Source organism: Sordaria macrospora, chromosome 1, assembly GCF_033870435.1.
Source record: "Sordaria macrospora chromosome 1, complete sequence".
Taxonomy (NCBI): domain Eukaryota; kingdom Fungi; phylum Ascomycota; class Sordariomycetes; order Sordariales; family Sordariaceae; genus Sordaria; species Sordaria macrospora.
This window is the reverse complement of record NC_089371.1, coordinates 4,650,096-4,668,814: the sequence shown is the minus strand read 5'-3', so window position 1 is coordinate 4,668,814 and position 18,719 is coordinate 4,650,096. Positions and strand designations below refer to the sequence as shown.

General features: G+C 53.8%; 6 protein-coding genes and 1 non-coding gene across 7 annotated transcripts; 2 read left to right on the top strand and 5 right to left on the bottom strand.

The window, feature by feature from the left end:
• Nucleotides 1-415: 415 nt before the first annotated feature.
• Nucleotides 416-7,741, bottom strand: SMAC4_02955 (uncharacterized protein). Its single transcript, XM_003348413.2, has 3 exons — nt 7,329-7,741; nt 917-7,201; nt 416-844 (listed from the first exon to the last, which is right to left on the bottom strand). Exons 2-3 carry the CDS (start codon nt 7,117-7,119, stop codon nt 577-579), a joined length of 6,471 nt encoding a protein of 2,156 aa, XP_003348461.2. The 5' UTR covers nt 7,120-7,201; nt 7,329-7,741; the 3' UTR covers nt 416-576.
• Nucleotides 7,742-8,146: 405 nt separating this feature from the next.
• SMAC4_02953 (uncharacterized protein) lies at nt 8,147-9,632 on the bottom strand. Its single transcript, XM_003348411.2, has 3 exons — nt 9,365-9,632; nt 9,245-9,293; nt 8,147-9,185 (listed from the first exon to the last, which is right to left on the bottom strand). The coding sequence occupies exons 1-3, from the start codon at nt 9,598-9,600 to the stop codon at nt 9,138-9,140; spliced, it is 333 nt and encodes a 110-aa protein (XP_003348459.1). The 5' UTR covers nt 9,601-9,632; the 3' UTR covers nt 8,147-9,137.
• A 333-nt stretch (nt 9,633-9,965) lies between these two features.
• Nucleotides 9,966-10,998, top strand: SMAC4_02952 (uncharacterized protein). Its single transcript, XM_003348410.2, has one exon. The coding sequence runs from the start codon at nt 10,213-10,215 to the stop codon at nt 10,810-10,812; it is 600 nt and encodes a 199-aa protein (XP_003348458.1). The 5' UTR covers nt 9,966-10,212; the 3' UTR covers nt 10,813-10,998.
• A 138-nt stretch (nt 10,999-11,136) lies between these two features.
• Nucleotides 11,137-12,985, bottom strand: SMAC4_02951 (uncharacterized protein; the record flags this gene model as incomplete). Its single annotated transcript, XM_003348409.2, has 1 exon — nt 11,137-12,985. The coding sequence occupies one exon, from the start codon at nt 12,983-12,985 to the stop codon at nt 11,564-11,566; it is 1,422 nt and encodes a 473-aa protein (XP_003348457.1). The 3' UTR covers nt 11,137-11,563.
• Nucleotides 12,986-13,214: 229 nt separating this feature from the next.
• Nucleotides 13,215-14,415, bottom strand: SMAC4_02950 (mitochondrial 37S ribosomal uS11m domain-containing protein). The gene has a single exon (XM_003348408.2). The coding sequence runs from the start codon at nt 14,190-14,192 to the stop codon at nt 13,563-13,565; it is 630 nt and encodes a 209-aa protein (XP_003348456.2). The 5' UTR covers nt 14,193-14,415; the 3' UTR covers nt 13,215-13,562.
• Nucleotides 14,416-14,737: 322 nt separating this feature from the next.
• On the top strand, nt 14,738-16,889 carry SMAC4_02949 (uncharacterized protein). The gene is made up of 2 exons (XM_003348407.2): nt 14,738-15,764; nt 15,814-16,889. The coding sequence occupies exons 1-2, from the start codon at nt 14,878-14,880 to the stop codon at nt 16,487-16,489; spliced, it is 1,563 nt and encodes a 520-aa protein (XP_003348455.1). The 5' UTR covers nt 14,738-14,877; the 3' UTR covers nt 16,490-16,889.
• A 463-nt stretch (nt 16,890-17,352) lies between these two features.
• On the bottom strand, nt 17,353-17,444 carry SMAC4_13079. The gene is made up of 2 exons: nt 17,409-17,444; nt 17,353-17,388 (listed from the first exon to the last, which is right to left on the bottom strand). It is a non-coding gene; the product is annotated as a tRNA-Ala (tRNA).
• Between the last annotated feature and the right edge of the window lie 1,275 nt (nt 17,445-18,719).

Sequence of the window (18,719 nt, the reverse complement as noted above, 5' to 3'; positions counted from 1 at the left end):
TTCAAACTAAAGGGGATCTTGAGAGGGAAGGCAGGGATGTGTTGCGTTTCATGAAGTCTATAATACCCCTTTACAGTTTGCATGTTTTGGTTATTGGTTATTGCATAAGGAATATAGAAGTTGTATATACCATTATCTCCCACACATATAGGGAAGGAAGATATAGAGACAGCATTGACATGATATATGGGCTATATCTAAGTTGAATGAAGAATGCTGAGCTGAGTTCTCGTGCCTATCATTCAATCTTACTGACCGGGTTCAAACTCTCCAACTTAACGCTGCTCGCCTGCTGTTCCGTGTTATGTTTTTCGTGAAACGATGCATGATGATAATGACTAGCCAAGATAGCAGGGTGAAAATAAAAAATAGGTCGTTGGAGGCACTACCTCCTAGTTTTTTTGCTGTCCATAAAAATACAAAAGAGCCAAAGTAAGCATGCCTCAATCCACCCTCATGTTTGTCATAAAGGATAACGATAACGCCAACAGTGATGCCAAAACACCGCCCTGTACCCACAACAACTGCCCGTTTCTCCTTCCCCAGATATCCCATATCAATTTCAACTTCGACTTCTTACAGTGTCTCCCACCCGCCATTGTTGATGTCCCCCTCCAGTTTACGGCTAATAAAGCTCTGGACACCATGGCTGAGCCACAGGTTGCGCAACATGGAGTCATACCGCTTCTGGTGGAGGTAGAGCAGCCGTCCATGACGGAGGCCCAGATCCACCTCGCCGTACTTGTCGATGTAGGGTGCGTTGCTGAAGGACCCTGACAGGCGATGGAGGTAGAAGATGCAGCAGCGACGAATATTGAGGAAGAGTCCTACATTCTTTTGGCATCTGATGAAAGAAGCAAGCCGTTAGCATAGGCACAGTAAAGGGGAGTGAAAGATGATGGACGGTAGAACCTACTTTCTCATGTGTTGCTGGCATCCGCCAATCCGCATGGTCTTGCCCCTGACTTCCCTATCCTCCACCGCGCAGCAGATGCTCTGGCCACAAAACAAATCCCCGCAGAAGAGACAGAGCATGGGATCGGAAATGTCTTTGCCCTTGGTTGGACACTTCCTCCGCGTACACTCTTCTATGAGCGTAGCATAGTTCTTGGGAAGTCCGACAAGCTCGAATATGCCGGGGTGGCTCAGCACTGCAGAAGGCGGCAACAAGGTCTTGTTGTCAGCGGCAAGGGTTGGATGTTCTGCATCCCAGGACGTCTGATGCTCTATCCAGCCAGATACGAGCTGGGAGATTCCGGAGTTCGGCGTGAGAGAAGCCAGCATTGCGTCAAACGAGGGGAGTTTCAGTGTCTCCGTAAGGCGCTCGAGCTCCTTCTGTTCGGGATTGGGCGAGACGCGGCTGTTGAAGTCGACGTTGTACCTTGCGTAAAGCAGGATGGCGCACTTGCGAAGGAAAGTGAGTGCGTAGTTCCTGATGAACCGGTACCAACCCTCCCAGCTGTCCAATCCAGGTTGGTCAAACGCCTTGTTTTCCCCATCAGAGCCTTGGACCCTGTAGCTCTCGGAGAAGCCCAGGTCCATTCGTACGACTGTCTCGCAGAAGGAAGCGAAGTTAGCCAGTTCAGGCGACATTTCGTCTTTGCGGTCGCTGAAGATCTTCGACAGCCACATGGTGGCAGGCATGTTGCGACCCATGTGGTAAACCACTTTGATGATCTCGGCAAGGTAGCAAAGCCTCACGATGTGGGCGATCTCAAACTTCTGTGCAGGGATAACGCCAAAGACACATTCGCACAAGAACACGAAAGGATCTTGGCTAAGAAGCGGTGGATACTCCTGAAAAGGTTGTCTGGCGTTGTCGGTTTCGGCTCCCTTATACTGCGCAATGAACAACTGGCAATGTTGACGTTCGCTGTCTCGCCGGAACTCAGTGTCGATCCTGTTATCGCCAGCCTCTCTAAGCCCACCGACAGTAATGAAAGTGGTTACGGTCTCAGTCAGGATGCGCAGGTGCGTGAGGACTTGTTCAGGAATCTTCTCGAGTAAGGTCATTCCATAGTCCGCTTCCACCCCGCGCTGCTGAATCTCAATTGCTGCAATAGAAAAGCCGACCGACCGAGCCAAAGCATCACTGCAGGCCAGCTCGTCATCTCGCACAGTCTCCGGAAGGTCATGATGCGAGATGATGCCGTTTTTCCGCAAGGTGTCACGAAGACGGCGGTATGCAGAGACCAGCTCTCTCATCATGTTGTTCCCCTCGGCGGGAGTCGCCCCTCGGCTACTATTCTCAGTAGCTGAGATAATCGAAAAGGAGTCGCTGAATGGCGTCCCACTTGACCTTGACCGAGCCCCCAGGTCTACCCACGCATCACCAAACAGCTGAGACGAATCTTCGGCAAGATTGTGGACCATTGTCTTCGCCGTGTATGATGCAAAGGAATGCTGGGTTTCGTCTGCAGGCCTTGCCGCTCCCAGGACGTAATATGCAGAATGCAGCTGTTTGTCCAGCCACGGGTTGAACAACTCGGTTGGCGACAATGGACCAGGGTAAGATTCTTCCTGTCCTTTCCAGACGATGGGGAGAAACGCATTGCCCAGAGCTTTGCACAAGGGGCACACAAACTCCAGTCTATTCGTGTCCTCGGGAGGGTGTCTTGCGATCTGCTGGTTATGACGGCGTACAGTCGCATCAAAGTATGCTTCGAAGCAACCGTAATGCATGATATGGCTGCACCCGGTCGAGACAGGGCCGGAACGAGACAGGTGCGACGGGAAGCCTTTTCCGATGACGGAGCGCTCGTCTTCGAATATGTCTCCCTCCTGGTTAACCTTTTGGACAACCTGGCGGTTCTCATGGGCAACTCCAAAGGGCCGGATACTCTCGGCAGACCTGTCCAAGTTTTCGGGGGTCTTGAACGCTTCCCTCACAAAATCCGGATCCTGGAGATCAGTCTGCCGATAAATGTTACTCTCGGTGAAGAAGGCGAAGGATCCGTAGAGACGGCGATCATCTGTATCTTCCTGGCATAAGATGCATGTCCCTGATGGATACTTCCAAAAGTTCTTATGTTCCTCGGCAGCTGGCATGTCCTCGTCCTCATCGATATCGTCCACATCACCCCAGTCGATTTCTCCTTGCTTCTCCATGAAACTCTTTTGCTGGGCCTGAAACTGTGCCATAACACGAGCTTGACGGGCGAGTGCAGCCTTCTTCTTCTTCTCACGCTCCTCATCAGTGTTCTGGCTGTCAGGCATGCCAGCGTCGATGTGGTCTACTGAGAGACCAAGGTTATGGTAAGCACACTCGAAGTCCTGGGGTCGCTGTTTCCGCATCTTTTTCAGAATCAGGTTGATCTTCGGATGAACCGTCTTGAAAGCATCCTCTGCACTAAGTAAATTCAAGAGTGCAACGATAGTCTTTGCCGTCGGGTTCTCTGGCATGAAGTTGCTGCGTGCCTGGTGACCGAGAGAACGATAGACAAATGACGGTCGCTGAATATCCTGCTCACTTGTTTTATCTTCCTTGATGGCGATCAAGATCAGATGCAGGACGACCTGGAGGAAGGTCTCGACCCGAGTCGTGGGGACCTGGGGCGTGAACTTGGAGGATGTGAGAGTATAGAGCAGGGAGTAATAGATAATCTGGGCGAACATGCCGGTCCTAGTGAAATCAGACAGCCCAGCAAAGACTCCAGAAGTGATTGGACGAAGGTTGGGCTCATACACGACATCCTCGATCGAGTGGCCGGTCTTCTTAGCCATGCACTTGCGCCATGCCATTTCTGACTCTTCGCGTTGATTCTTGTTATAGTGCGCGATGTAAGGATCTACATCCTCAATGAACTCCGGCTTGAGCTCAAAGGTGCCAACGTCTGTCAACCCCTCAGGTGCCTTGTAAATGGTCATCTCATCCAACAGCTTGTGGAAATCCTCGTGCTCGTGGAACTTATCCGGCAGTTTGTTGCAGATCTCTGAGAACGACAACGGTTTGAAGCAGAGGACGTGCGTGAGGTCACGACGCATGGCCGCGATGAGGGGGCTGGCTTTGAGACGCGTGGCCGCGTTGGAGGGGCTTGCTTCATCCTCATTTTGCGTAAGGGATGTACGGTCGCTGACGAGGACGACGAGCAGATGAAGCATGTCTTCCACAACATCCAGATGTTGATTGTCATCTTGTGCCTTGGATTTTTGTTCAAAGAACCCTTTGATCCACTTCTCCATGCCATAGCGGTCGACAATCGAGGCAAGAACACGGCTTGGGTCACAGACAACAAGAGCGGTCTGCAACAGAAATACGTCCCTGTTGTGGGATACATCTCTTTGGCTCACGCCGCGGTAAGTTCCTCCTTGGTGACGCAAGCTCAAACCATTCCTGACCCACATGCCCGCCTTCATCTGCGCAAGCCAAGTACATACCCTAAGGGGGAAATCAAAGGCGGCAAGGAGATAATCTTCCGGAGTGAAGTTACCGCGGGGCATGGACTTTCGACCCATCGGCTGGGGCTTTGCCAGCAAGTCTGTGGTTTCGAAAGTAAGGAGCTTGCGCAGGTCGTCAATGCTCATCGACTTGCCACACTCGATAAGCCACGACAAAGTGTAATGAAGCGCGTGATGGAAACTGATAGGCTGTTCTTCCACCACAAAGTGGACGACCTTGAAGCTTCGCCCTGGTGGCTCAAACTCGAAATCCATAAGGTTTCTGAACGAAACCTCTTCCTTGATTTCCGACTGGTTGAACCGGTGACGCTCAGCACCAAGGGAGTTGATGATAGTAACCTTTGCAGCCAGTCTGATTGCATTATTGACATACTGCAAACCATGTTCCTTGACGTTCCGGAAGGATTGAGCGAACTGTCTGCAGAGTCTGTTGATCTCGCGTGTGACAAGAGATGCGCTGATCCAGCTATCTGTCTCATATTCGACGTGTTCGCCGACAGCCCTGACATTCGGGCAAATGCCTTGATGAAGCTTGACGAGATCGAGGAACTGCATCATGTACCGCTCCTCTGTCCGAAGGCGTTCCTGAACGTGCGGAGACCCAAAGAGATACTTGAGATCTAAGAAGAAATGATACATGCGCCGGTTCGTGACCGAACCTGAATCGAATGACAGAACGGCGTTGCTTGCCACGTCCCAAGGGTGCCCCACTTGACGAGTAGTCAGGAATGTGTAAAGAATGGCCATCAGACTGGTAAGGAAATTTCCCCGCTCAACGATTTCGGCGGTGATGGAAGGGGTTGTCAACATCTGCAAGGAGATGTTAATGATAGAGTGATCTGGCTCACGATCTCCAATGAGATACAACTGAGCCAGGGTGGTGTAGAGGCCAGCAAACCTCAAGCCAAGTACGCGTTTGAACTCGGGGATAGTGACGACAGTTGAAATGTATAATGACCGAAGATCACAGCGAACCTTCTTCCACATCCGCAGATCGAATAAAATCAGCCAGTCTAGACGGACACGTTCGAAGAGGTCTTCGGCAACCGGAATGTCCTTCTCTTCTACGTAACCGGCAGGAGTCTGCAACCAGTAACGTCCAGGATTTGGAGGCGATGTCTTGGCTTTGGGACTGCCTGGGGTTTTGGGGATGTCGAGGTGGGCCTTGGTGTAGATATTCGGCGCGATGAGCGGTTCGGCGGTATCGGAATCATCAGGAGTATGCTCACGTTCCCGAATGGTTCGCCGATGAGCCGTAGCAGTAGCCGGTGCCGGAGGGGGAGGTGGCGGAGGAGGATGGCCAGCAGCAGTGGCGGGGACTACCTGCACCACCCGAACTTCTCGCCAGTCGGTCATAGCAACATCATCCCCGGCTGCGTCGCCTTGTTCGTCAAGCATCATGACATCTTCGTCATCGTCCTCGTCCTCATCCATCTCTCCACCAGAGACAATGATCTCATCCCCGTCTTCATCATCTTCGTCCCCTTCGTCATCACCAGCCTCACGAGCCTCTGCCATTCTACGGGCAGCTTGGCGTGCCTGAAGCAAAAGCCTGCCCTGCTGTTCGTAGAAACCACTCGGCACGTTCTCTTCTTGGTCAATGCGATCTTCATCGTCAATGCCATCCTTGCCGACAATGGCATGAGCCGCAGGGCTGCCTTTCCTCCAAGGCTTAAGCATTTCCTCGCACACGATGTTTCTCAAGATCTGATGATCATGGCCAACTTGACAGCCAGAGATATCTCTAAGCCACTCAATTATCGTGCCGCACATTTGCTCTCTGAAGGTATCCCTTGAAGAGCGAATGGTGACGGTAACCCTTATCCTCTCCAGTATCTCAGCTACGTCGAGCAGGTTTTTCACACTCTCGTCGTACATCAGGATGCTCCTACCAATGGCATCGGTCTCGTAAGCAGCTTTCAAGCCGTTGGCAAGCGTAGTGTTGCAAGCCCGAGCCACTTGGTCACGCACGTCGACCACTGTGTGCTTCTCATCATTCCACAGCAGAACGGCATACTCCCCCGGCGAGTCGGTTTCTCCACCACAGTAGGTCGACGATAACCTCGAAAGCCTCTCATCCTCCTGAATAGACTCAACGGTTTTGGTTTGGCGAAGCTGCTCGGGGGCACAAGAGATGACGTCGCACATGTAGTCGAAGACGCGGCCGATGGTCATCCTGATATTCCTGACCAGATCCTCCGGGAGACTTGTCACCTTCCCTTTGCCCTTGTTGCGGTCGCCCTCCCACATGGAATGTATTGTGCAAAACATGGGCCGCTTCCACGCTTCCAAATCTCCGCAGTCGCAACACCCGCTGTTTCCGGGAGAGATGCTGATGCGGACCATATGGCCTGTATGATCGGTGGCTTCAAAGCATTTGCTGCACAGGCAGCAGGTATCATCTGCGCTACAAGTCTTGCACGCATATGACGCCTCTCCTTGTTTGAAAATGTGACCACAGGCCTTGCCACGGGCAGCTTCGGTGTATTCGGCGCCCTCAACCGCACCTTGCACATCCCTGAGCTTGAGGGAGGTGTTTCGTGGGTCCCCTTCGGGAAAGAAGAGCTTCATGTATTCATCTTTTCCACCGGCCATGGACCAGAAAAGGGTGAGAAGAAGTTCGCGCGATGCCTCTTCGCTATAGCGGTATCGGTACTTGCCAGGCATCGCCAGCAAGGCCTGGCAGAGCTGTTGCTCCTGTGTCGACATCGGGGCTTCCATGATGGAAGAATCGTCGGTGGTCGGGTCTATGTAGCGCTCGAGATAGACATCCAGGTGGCGTTATCGGGTTCGGAAGCGGAATCTTTGTCGATGTTAGTGTCGTGCCTAAACAAGTCGTCTAAGGGTCGGTGCTTGAGAGTTGGGTGTGATGGTGTCGAATGTCTTGAGGGTATGATGATAATGTTGCGCTAGAGAGGAGAATCACTGACGGGAGATGTCTGTAGGAGTATGTACCCAAGGATCCTATCTGAAGCGTCCACCGCTTGTTTGCGTTCGAAATATGGGGAGGGTTCCAGACCGGTAAGAAGATGGGTGAAAAGAGGGCCTGAGCTGAGGGCGATGACCAGCACGGCGGTAGAGGGGATCGCGGGGTAGACGGGGCCAGCGATAGACAGGCACCCTGGTATTTGTCGGCTTTGGTTTGGTTGGCGCCGGCGCAAAGAAAGCGTTTCGGTTTGCGATGTGGGAGTTGGGTCGTAAAGTGTATTATTCTGTTTCCTTTCTTCCCCTTCCCGTCCAGTATATTGTTGGCAGCGGAGAGCGGGCAGTCGGACTTTTTGAATATCGGGCCTTGTACCTGGGCGAGCTGGGCTGTTGACTAAGACGCAGCGGTCTTGGCTTCTTGTTGGTACCGAACAGCGGTTACAGGGCAGTTTTTCCCTTTTTCGTGGGGCTGGCTTGTGAAGTCAAGGTGGCGTTCTGTGACTCGTCGATGGATTGGCTTCTGTTGACCAAGGGGTTGACCAAACACAGTTCCTCTGAGTCCTTCTTTATTGCAGATCCTGTGGGGGGATTTGATCGGGCTTTTATGGCCGCTGTTCGTCCATTGTGAGTTCCGTCGGTGCCATTTGCCAATTCGATACAAGTACCTTGGTATACTTGGGTAAATGAGTCCGCGTCGGAGCGATGAATGTTTGCAGGTCGAGATCGCACACTTGAGGCTCCAATCCAGGTCATGAAGCCCTGCCACTTTTTGCCATAGCTCTTTCCCATCATATCCTTATCGACATCTGCGAGAACAGATCCTGCAGCGACTACGGTATTTCCCCAACGAAAAGGTGCATTGACGCCCGTATAGAGGTACGTCAGGCGGGGTTGCGTTCGGCCCTCTTTTAGAGAGGTAAAGGGTAAGAAGGGGAGAGTGAAGCCCGGTTCTTGACGTATATGGTACTGCTTATGGTAAAGAGCAACTAAAAACTACGACTGGCCTACGCTTGCCTCACAAGTACCTTTGTACTTTCACTGTAACCGAACATCCTCTTACCAACCTCCTGTCCTGACGTCGTCTGCACCGTACGTTTGATAGTCATTATTTTGCATTCTACCGTGTTCCTCCCATTGTACCGGTAGAAGTAGGGATAGAGCAAAAGTGAGTAGGTTATGCTCAAGTAGAAGTCCATCACCAAATTGTTACCATTTCTACCACCAGCCGGTAGGTACCTCTATACTCTACTACCTCTACATACCGCATGCCACAGGCCATAGGGCCAGCTAAGGTAGCTTGTCAGGGGCTGGCGCTTGGTGTGCAAAGATGCATGCCGTCCGGCCGACTCTCGGACTGCTGCATAAAGACGTCAGATGTTGCGAAGGCCAGCTCCAGCCACATGTGCAATTCATCGTACGCTTAAACCTGCTACGCAACGCTGGGACATTTAAAGCAAGACTGCCCACACATGCGTCCAGAATCCAGACTGAGTTGCCCAGCCGCCGGGCTTGCTTCATGTTGATGTTCCCCAGCTCCAAAAGCTGGTATAGATGGTTGGGAAATGTTGTTGATCCGGAGCCTTATAGTCGGGCTATGGATCATTCGTCTAGGTGTCTTTCGCCATAATAATGTTCTGATTTGGTACAATACGGTGAGATAGGGGCTTGGTAGGCAGAATCGTCAAGAAAAGTCGTCCATTCCTCTAGCAATCAATGGTCGTTGACCGCGTCACATTTTCCCCCAGAGGCTGTCGTCTGATCCCCAACGAGTCGGCGTTTCCATGTCTTGATAGGTTTCTCTCAAGCTGTCCCGTTTATTCCTCAGCCTCGACGTACTTGTGGCGGATGTCCTTCCATTGGCGCTGTTCTCCTAGTCAGCAATTGTTCCAGACCCATCTCGAATTCAGTCGTAGTTTCGTACCCCCTTGTTGATCTTGTCCCAGACCTTGTCCATGCCGTTGTCATAGGCCCTAGATGGTGTGATTGTTCAGCGACACATGATCCCCTGTTATATGTTCATCCGACTGTCGTGGATACGTACACCTCGAAGGCGAAGGCACCGGCGAAGACAGCGCCGAGGAAGGCGGTGTTCTTGCGGAAGAGGAGGCTGGGGTGTAGGTTAGCTATCGGTGCTCCAGTGCGGTCTGGGCCGGGAGATGGGGCCGGGGCCGGTGCCGGGCCGCTTGGGGGGTAGGAGGCGTGGTGAGTACGGCGCTCGGCGTTGCGGGGATACTTGCTTGTAGAAGGTAGACTGAATTGGGAGTGCGCGATTAGCATGACCACGTTCTCGACTGGCGTGATGACGGAGAAATGCTCACCATTTTGACAGATTTACCGAGGCTGTAAACGGTGGTTCAGCTGCGTCTCTAACGGTGACGTTGTGCGGGAGAGGGCGTCGCGAGCAATCACGATGTTTTTCGTTGCAATGGACAAAACCGACCCAGCGGAACCTGGAAAGATCGCAGATGGCGCCGGCCGGAACCATCCGGAGCATATGCAGCTTCCCTGATTGGTCAGAGCTATGACCCAGTTGCTCCAAACGACTCCAAGGCTGATGGCGCCTGGCTCAAGAGTGCCAAGCTGCAGGTGGAATCGACCTCGAAACCGCAACGTCGTGGTCCTCACTTTCCAATCTCTTACTTCTACAAAAACACACAGTATAGCAATTGACGTGTCCAACGGGCCCGCGACAACTTGTGCGTATTGCGCAAGCAACAATCTCGACGCGCGAGTTTCGAGCTTCGGCGATTCAACCATCTCATTCACTTCTTCGACCTTTTCGCGACTGTTCACCATATACGAAATTCGTTACTTCGTTGAACGGCATCGCCGTAACCCTACGCTAGCAGAACCCCTCATTGAACACCAACGTTCCCACCATCTTCAACCATGTCTCAACCAACAAACTCCGGCATCATAACCGACAAAAATGGCGAGCGTGTTATCCCCGAGTCTAAGAGAGCTGACGGAAGCACGAGAAAAGCCATCAAGGTTCGCCCAGGCTACCGCCCGCCTGAGGATGTCGAAGTGTACAAGAACCGCACCGCCGAGGGCTTCCGCCAGCGCGGCAAGGGCCCAGTCCCGGGCGCAGAGGGATTGAAGGAGGACAAGTCGGACCAGCAATCCGGCGCCGCGGCCAACAAAAACGCCAAACGTCGGGAAGCGCGCAAGAAGGCCAAGGAAGCTGCCGGCGAGACAGAAGGCGACGGCCAGAAGACAGCTCCCGCAGCGCCTTCTGCACCTAAGCCCGAGGAGGTCGACCCGGAAGCCGAGAAGGAGAAGAAGGCCCGCAATTTGAAGAAGAAGCTTCGCCAGGCCAAGGATTTGAAGGACAAGAAGGACGGCGGAGAGTCGTTGTTACCCGAACAGATCGCCAAGGTTATCAAGATCAACGAGCTCATCCGGGAGTTGGATGCCCTTGGTTTTGACTCTGAAGGGGAACCGAAGACTTCGAAGGTTTCGTCCGAAGCAAAGGAGGACTCGACTTGAAGCAGCAAAGTGGACAACGAAGATAACCATTATTACACCCAGTTCAACACCGGCAAATGACATCGCCGAATCTTCAGGACAATGCTCCGCCGGTCTGGCTATTACGCCGCGTTCGACTCACGATGACCTCCGAGCTACTCTTCAGCATGCGTCTAAGCCGATAAGCCTCTCAAAACTCTGTGGCACTGCACGTTGACCGTTGAGCCTTCTCCCGCTCCGTGTGCCCGCTTCCAGGCCAGGGGGACGTGGAGTGGCTGTGTGGATATGTCCGGACGGAAAGTAATCGCCGCTCTGAATGCTGTCGCCTGGTAGAGGCAAATTCTCCAGGGCGCAACGTCGAGATGAAAGGAGAGGAGCCAAGACGGTGGAGGATGGCTTCGGATGAGGTTGGCTGTTCCGGGTTCGTCGGTCGATCTACGGTTCCAAGCGAGACTGATGAGTGGAAGTATTGTCTACTCTACTCTTCTTCAAACCAACTCTGCCTTTGATGCTCTCCTGAACTGATGTTCACGTTCGAGCAAACGACACATCATCTATAGCCATGACATGACGACAATGATAGTAAAGCGGGTTTAATATTTCTTGTTCCTTTACTGGACATAGAATATCATCCACAGGCTAGTCACTAGTGCCAGAATGGTTAACATAGCATCTAAAACAAGTTGCTCTAACGGGTATCATTCTATTTTCAGGCCGTGCCTTGTTATATAGATAATTGTACATTATGTTGTGCCAGACTGTCCACCCCGATCTATGCCGGAGACTTCATGCTGCCATCATTTGGAGGGTTCTCGGCCACAAAGGTCCTGGGGATCAAGCCCTCGGCCATGTTGATGGCGCCTTCCATATCATTTTTGTTGAACTGGAACAAGCCTTGGATAGCCGCCGTTGAAGTATGTCTCTTGGGCGCATCAGGGTCCTGGTTATTCTCGCCAAAGAGTCCGAGCTCGTCCAGCCTGTTAAGGAACCTCTCACGACCGGAATGGTCCGTATCAATGTCACCATAGTAACGATCCCACATCTCGGCAGCCTGGTGTCTGGTTGCCTCGCCAATGCGCATCATCATGTCGACACGGCCCGGACGGATCAGGGCCGGGTCCAAGCGATCGATGTGGTTGGTGGTCATGAAAACTATCCGGTCTTCGCCGGCAGCCAAACCGTCCAGGGCGTTCAAAAGACCAGAAAACGTCACTGTGGCGCCGCTGTAGCCGTCAGAGTCCCTCGGTCGCCGGTTGACGAGCGCGGCGTCGACGTCCTCCAGCACCAGAATGCTCTTTTCTGGCTGCTGGGTCAACAGGTGAGCCAGCAAATCGTCCGTGATGCCGACCTCACTGAGGTTGATCATGGCAACGCTAAAATCCAATTCGCCCGCAAGCGCCTGGATGAAGGACGTCTTACCCGTACCGGGCGGGCCATAAAGGAGGTAGCCACGGCGGAATGGCACGCCTCTGTCGGTGTACCACTGCTGGGACGCCAAAAACTCCTTGACATCGTCTACGATGCTCTCCTTGACGCCCTTGTCAAGAATGACGCTACCGAGTGGCCGCTTAAGCCTGGGCTTGCCCAACGGCATCCACTCCATGCGCTTCGCCGTGTAGACGACCGTCTTGCCTTCGTGGAAGCGGTGCGCCATATCGTGCGCCTCGGTGAAGATCTCGCCCAACACATGGCGGTGCGGCCACAAGAGGGTGAGGGTCAGCGTCTCGTGCGGCTCGCCCGTTGCCGTCTGGGTCGTGCTCGCCTTCTCCCGGTTCACGGCGATGTACACGCCGGGTTTGTGGCGGATGATGTGGCGTCCAAAGCCGGGTTGCACACGGAAATCGGCATGCGAGCTCCCTTCGTCCTTGCCGGGGTTGATAGACTTAGTGGTGGTAGACACGGAAAGGTTACGGAGCCGCGTGAGTCGCTGAGCGATGAAGCCGGTGTTGTCTCGCGGCAGCGCCAGCCAGGCAAGGACCCAGTTGTAGGAAGGATCACGCTTGCTGATCTCGACGTTGACCAGCATCTGACGCTTCAGGAGTCCGGCGCCACGAATGGCAGCCCGGCGACCAAAGGCGGCGGCGGCGCCAAGGCCGGCGAGGCCCATGCCACCGGCGAAGACGGGGTTGTTGAAGAGGACATCAAGGTTGAGAATTGATCCCGCTGTAAGCGGGGTTTGCGGATCGGTCGGCATTGCGGGCGAAAGTGCTCTATTCTACATGGCTTTGCAGAACAGATATAGAAGGCCGAAACGGTTCGGCGAGGAATGAGAAAGGGCCGGGCCGGGTGAGGTCAGCGACGGGAGTGAGGGAAAGTGGAATTCAATCTCATCCGAATCGGTTGACGTCTGACGTTTAGCTCGCCGGGAGCTATGCCGACAACTGAAAATTTAAGTGGGTCTAACCGTACGGTTGCCGGGCACCCGCGGTGCCGATTCCCAAGACGCTATCGGAAAGGCGCCGAATGATGGTTTGGTGTTCCTCACCATGATGTCCAACGCATTGGATATCTGAAACTCGTCCTTAGGTACTAAGTTACGGCAGCGACTACAATTCCTGAGTTTCAATGCATCCTTTTGACCCACAACAGATGAAGAGACCAGAACCTGGAAGCGGATCGGCATGCGGTCCCCTTCCGGGTATCCTAACATGCAATTCAATGACAGATTCTTTATTATACATGACATGTACACGCTCGCCAGCCCATTGACGCCAGCCAGGCTGTGACGGCTCCCCATCCAGTTCTGTCTCCCCAAACCCAGCTGCGCTCGCTTAACCCAAACGTCTGGGCTTCTTGCTCCTTGTACCACCGAACTTAAGGCGCGTGGCATCGGCCACACGCACGATGGAGTTGCGCAACATCCTTCCTTCGTTTCCGAGAAGCACCTTGATGACCGCCTCTCTTCCAGGGCCGAAACCTCGTAGGACCACCTCCATCTTCTTGATCTTGTTGTGCAGGTTCATCTGATGCATCTTGTCCACTACGTAGGCGCCCAACTGATATGCCGAGTCGTAGTGTTTGCGGTTGGACTTCTTGAAGCCGAGGTTGCCGCACGAAAGGGATATGATGGCGTCGCGGTTCGGCTTGGTGACGGTAATGTGACAGTTGTGCTTGTGTGCGTAGATGTGAAAGTGGTATGGCTCGTCCTCGGTGTCCCTCAATCCAATGTTGGTCGCAAGCTTGTCGCCGGTCAACTCGGAGGGATCAGCGGCCATGCCGACAATGCCCCGAGTCAGAGACTCCATCAACTTGGATGAGCTTTCGGAGTCGGCGTCCTTCCGCATGGGGGTCTGAGAGAACGCCCGCGTCCATAGTGGCGTAGCGCTTGGGACGACGGCGGGCTTGCTGATTGTCTGGAAGAGGCTTTGCGCCAGAAGGCGGCCGGTAGAGAAGCGGCTCATCTTGTTGGGCCAAATGCTCCTCGGAGCTGTCACGACGTGGAGGTGGACGACGGAGGAAAAGGCGATGTTGGATGGGCCGGTGGAAGAGGCGGTTGGCGCACACAATGCCGGACCTGGGGGAAACGAGTCGAAGTGGAGAGGCCGTGGCTCTGTGGTACGCGGTGCGCGAGTGCCGTTGAGTAGGTGGCTCCCCGTGCCGTTCGCCGACCGGAAGTTCAAAAGGTCCACGAAATTTTGAGTGGACGGCCACGGGGCAGGCAACGCGGGCGGCAGCGCTACTTTCAGCAGAAGGCGGGCGGCCAGCAACGGCTGGTGGGGCAGGCACAGGTCTTGGCATTCGCAGCAAGAGTCAGACAGCGGGGGACTGAAGTGTTTTGGGGCAGTTTTGGAGCAGTTTTGCGGCCGAGCGGGGGCAAAGAAGCCAAAAGATTTCGGGGGACCCTCGGTGCCCAGACGACCAGTTCGGCGCGCATGGATCGATTGGGCCATTGGCGTTGCGGCAGAATTTCCACCGATCCATTTTCCCTTGCGCGCAAATTCCGAGTCCCGTCCTCGGCCCTCGACAGCCCTCCCGTCCGCCAACTTATACCCACTCCACTTCTGTGCCTCAACTTGTTGTCTGCATCAGCTTGAAGGCTCCGTCTCCCAGGTTTTCCCTCAGGACGGTCCAGCTGGGATAGCAAACATGAACGCATATAGGCATGTCCTAAGGACGTCGCCGGGTGCTCCGTTGAGAGCCTCGGCCGTTCCCCATACCTCCCATGTCAGGTCACCGGCGACCAGCCGGCTGTTGTCCAGCCGCGCTTCCCGTGTCAACACCACCGAAATTCGCACCTCTCCCGCCACGCCCATTTCCGCGCAGGAGATCCCTCTACTAAAGTCGCCTTTTACTCCCAACACGATACAAGCCCGCTCGTTCCACGCCTCGCCGCGCGCTCTGCAGCAGCAGGAGAAGCCCCAAACGCCAGAGACCGAACCCAAGGCGCAAGAAGAGTCCGCCGAAAAGAAGGAGTCCAAGTCCGACGAAGCAAAGGAGGAGGGCGAGAAGCAGGAGGGCGAGCCCAAGAAGGAAAAGAAGGAGGATGCGCCGCCTCCACCTCCCCATGGCGACAAGACTCCTTGGCAGGTTTTCATGGAGACCATGCAGACCGAGTTCAAGCAGTCTCAGGAATGGAACGAGTCGACCAAAGCTTTGGCCGCCTCCGCCAACCAGATCGCTGAGAGCGAGGCGATTAGGCGTGCACGACAGGCTCAGGAAGCTGTTTCTTCTACGGCGGGCAAGGTCGTCAAGACCACCGCGACTGCCGTTGGCAAGGGTGCTCAGTGGACCTGGGAGACGCCAGTGATGAAGGGAGTGCGCAAGGGTGCCAACGTCACCGGAGAGGTTCTCGACAAGGCGACGAAGCCTATCCGCGAGACCGAGGCTTACAAGAGCGTAAAGGAGGTCATCGATGACGGAAGCAGCTCCAGATATGGCGGCTGGGCTGAGAAGGAGGAGCGCAGGAAACGCAGAGAGAAGTGGCTGAAGGAGTCAGCTGGCAAGGGTCCTCAAATCTTTGAGGAAGATCCCAAGTAAGAACAAGCCCTGCTAGATCTCTGATCGATGTGCTAACTGTTTCAGTGCCGGAGCCAACGTCGTCGTCCACAAGGATGCCGCCTGGAAGGAGGCATGGAGGGATTTCCGCGACTCCAACAAGGTCGTTCAGAACATTTTCGGTTTGAAGACTGTCTACGAAGAGTCCGAAAACCCTCTCATCTCCACTGCCAGGAGTATCACCGACAAGATCGGCAGTTTCTTCGCCGAGAACGAAACCGCCCAGGTCATCAAGAAGCTTCGCGAAGTGGACCCCGGCTTCAACATGGAGAACTTCCTTATGGAGTTGCGCGAGTACATCCTGCCCGAAGTTCTCGAGGCTTACGTCAAGGGTGATGTTCAGACGCTGAAGCTTTGGCTCTCGGAAGCCCAGTACTCCGTCTACGAGGCTTTGACCAAGCAGTATCTCACCGCTGGTCTCAAGTCCGACGGACGCATTCTCGACATTCGTGGTGTTGATGTCCTCAAGGCGCGGATGCTGGACCCTGGTGACATTCCTGTTTTCGTCATCACCTGCAGGACTCAAGAGGTTCACGTCTACAAGAACGCCAAGACTGGAAAGCTGGCGGCTGGTATGGAGGACAAGGTCCAGCTTGTCACTTACGCCATTGGCATTACTCGTATTCCTGACGATGTCAACAACCCCGAGACCAGGGGCTGGAGGTTGATCGAGATGCAGAAGAGCGGACGCGATTACATCTAAGCCCGCGTTATTTCAACGAGCGTGTCTTTTCTAGGTGAAGGAGCGCGCTTTTGCCACATTACCACCTCGGCGTCGAGCGCCTGTTCATGTTCACTACACTACCATCGATTGCGGCAAACCAAAAATACATGTATCATACCAAAACTGGGATCTGGTCGCTTGGGGGCCATTGGGAGTTTGGGATCTACGTCGCACATGTATAGAGAGGCAGGCTACGGAGCGGGCGCCTTGAGCATTTCCAGCATTAACACACCACTCTGAATAAGGGCATATGGACCACAGATTGGTGCCATGATAAAAAGGTCACACTGTACAATATAATAGCGGGACTGAGGGCAGTCATAAACGGGCTGCGAAGCGGAACAGATTTAGGCATTTTTTGAAGCGATACCCGCTTTTTGTACAGAATGACATTGATTCTTTGGATACGATGTCGGTATCGATCTCATGCGCGTTGTTGAATCACCCACCTCTCGAAGGCGTCTTTCGTTCTGCTCCATCGTCACCCCCAAGTAACCGCCTCTAATGGACTACATACCAAATGCTTCATTCAACACCCATATCCCCAAATGCCATACGGACCTAGATACCATATACGTCCGGTAGAATCGGCGGAGAATATTCCTGCCATAAAAAGTCTTGAGAATTTTGCCAATGGCATGCGGAACTTCAGTTGAGTCCAGCAGTTTGGCCTTTTGGTCCCTTATTCTAAGTCCTGAGCTTATGGCTGATGTAGGAAAGGGACGAGAAAAGGTGGAGTGTTAAAACCACGCAAAAGAAAGAAAGAAAACCGTAGATGTCGATCAGATTGTCGTCACAGAGAGACGAGCAGCTTTTGGAAAGGAAAAAAATTGCAAAAGAATTGGATGCACCGCGGATCGAACGCGGGACCGTCTGTAGAGCAAGACAGAAATTTCAATGCAAAACAGAAATCATACCACTAGACCATGCACCCATGGTTGTTGAAGAGCTGCCCACAATTAGTGCCTATATTCCACCCACACCAGCTGTCGTCCATTTTCGGCCCGCACCACCTGTGTGTCATTGCGCACAAGGAAACCAACGCTCCTATGCACACAATCTTTGAGGCCGTCTGCGTTGCTTTTGTCCCACACGACCCGCATACCTATGCCACGCTGCCACGGTACTGGGTCGATAGGCACGGCAGGTACAGAATCCGGACTTGCGATGCTTGATGATGATCTCTTCTGGGACCGAGACCCGTGGGCTTGCGACTAGGGATCCAGCATTGCCGGTCATTCACGCACGCCGCCCCCCTTCCTACGAATGTCGTGTTACCACACAACACGCCCATACCCATTCCCATCTGGGACGAGTGCCGTTCCTGACTGGGAGCAGGCATGACAGGGCAACGCCACTTGCGATTTGTCACTTTCATGACTCCCATTTATGGGGTACGACGAACCACTGATCTCGAGCGGTCCTGCCGTCGTGCGAAGATATTCAGATGGTCTAGGTTCATTGACTATCTACACTAAAGCTGCTGCAGTTGCGGACCTTACAAGATGCAGAGCCGTCCTTGATAAATCGGGAAGACAAGTCCACGATGGCGGGACCGAATGAGACCGGCCCGGATAGAAGCAGAGTCAAGGTAATTCGGACCACCGCCCGACGCCAAGGCCGGCTTCGAGGGGCAGCACGCGGGTCCGAAGACGGCAGTTCCTCGAACTGGATCTCAACAGTGCTGTTGGTCAACCGCGGCAAGGTCTTGACGATGGCCCCACTCCATGCTTGGAAGAACGAGAATGGCCTTTTCAAACTCAATTTCTTTTGACTCGATATACAGGCCGGTCGAGAGCCTCTCAACACCTTGTGACGGCGAAGCGGGAGTTTGCTCGGGACGACAGTTCGGCAGGGTTTAGTCTAATAGGTAACTGTCTTCCCTGCTGTGCGCACCAATGGCATTCTTCCATCACGGGGTGCGACACGGAAAGGATCCTCGCCGTCTTACTCGTTATCGCATCAACTTCAGGCTCCTTGGTCAAGAGGGCACACGTCCCCCGTACATAGGTATGCCTTCATTGTCATGTTGCTTTTTGACTTGGCACGACAGACTGCCACATGGAGTGTTATGCTGTTGTTACTCTAGCTGGCTCGCTGGCAAGGTAGCATGGGGATTCATAGGATTGCTCTCATTGCTTTTCCTCCTGTTTTCTGTGCGGGCCTTTCTTCGGATGTGGCTGGTCAGACGGTCTCAGTCTAGATCGAC

Bases quoted from the DNA above. Each gene is read 5' to 3' on its own strand.
- SMAC4_02953 (XM_003348411.2), bottom strand. From the start codon at position 9,600: ATGCTAATCGCGCACTCCCAATTCAGTCTACCTTCTACAAGCAAGTAT. The intron at 9,294-9,364 runs GTACGTATCCAC...CACACCATCTAG, and splicing joins GGTGCCTTCGCCTTCGAGGT to GGCCTATGACAACGGCATGG. The intron at 9,186-9,244 runs GTACGAAACTAC...CTAGGAGAACAG, and splicing joins GGGACAAGATCAACAAGGGG to CGCCAATGGAAGGACATCCG.
- SMAC4_02952 (XM_003348410.2), top strand. From the start codon at position 10,213: ATGTCTCAACCAACAAACTCCGGCATCATAACCGACAAAAATGGCGAG.
- SMAC4_02950 (XM_003348408.2), bottom strand. From the start codon at position 14,192: ATGAGCCGCTTCTCTACCGGCCGCCTTCTGGCGCAAAGCCTCTTCCAG.
- SMAC4_02955 (XM_003348413.2), bottom strand. From the start codon at position 7,119: ATGGAAGCCCCGATGTCGACACAGGAGCAACAGCTCTGCCAGGCCTTG. The intron at 845-916 runs GTAGGTTCTACC...TTCTTTCATCAG, and splicing joins TGCCAGCAACACATGAGAAA to ATGCCAAAAGAATGTAGGAC.
- SMAC4_02949 (XM_003348407.2), top strand. From the start codon at position 14,878: ATGAACGCATATAGGCATGTCCTAAGGACGTCGCCGGGTGCTCCGTTG. The intron at 15,765-15,813 runs GTAAGAACAAGC...TAACTGTTTCAG, and splicing joins ATCTTTGAGGAAGATCCCAA to TGCCGGAGCCAACGTCGTCG.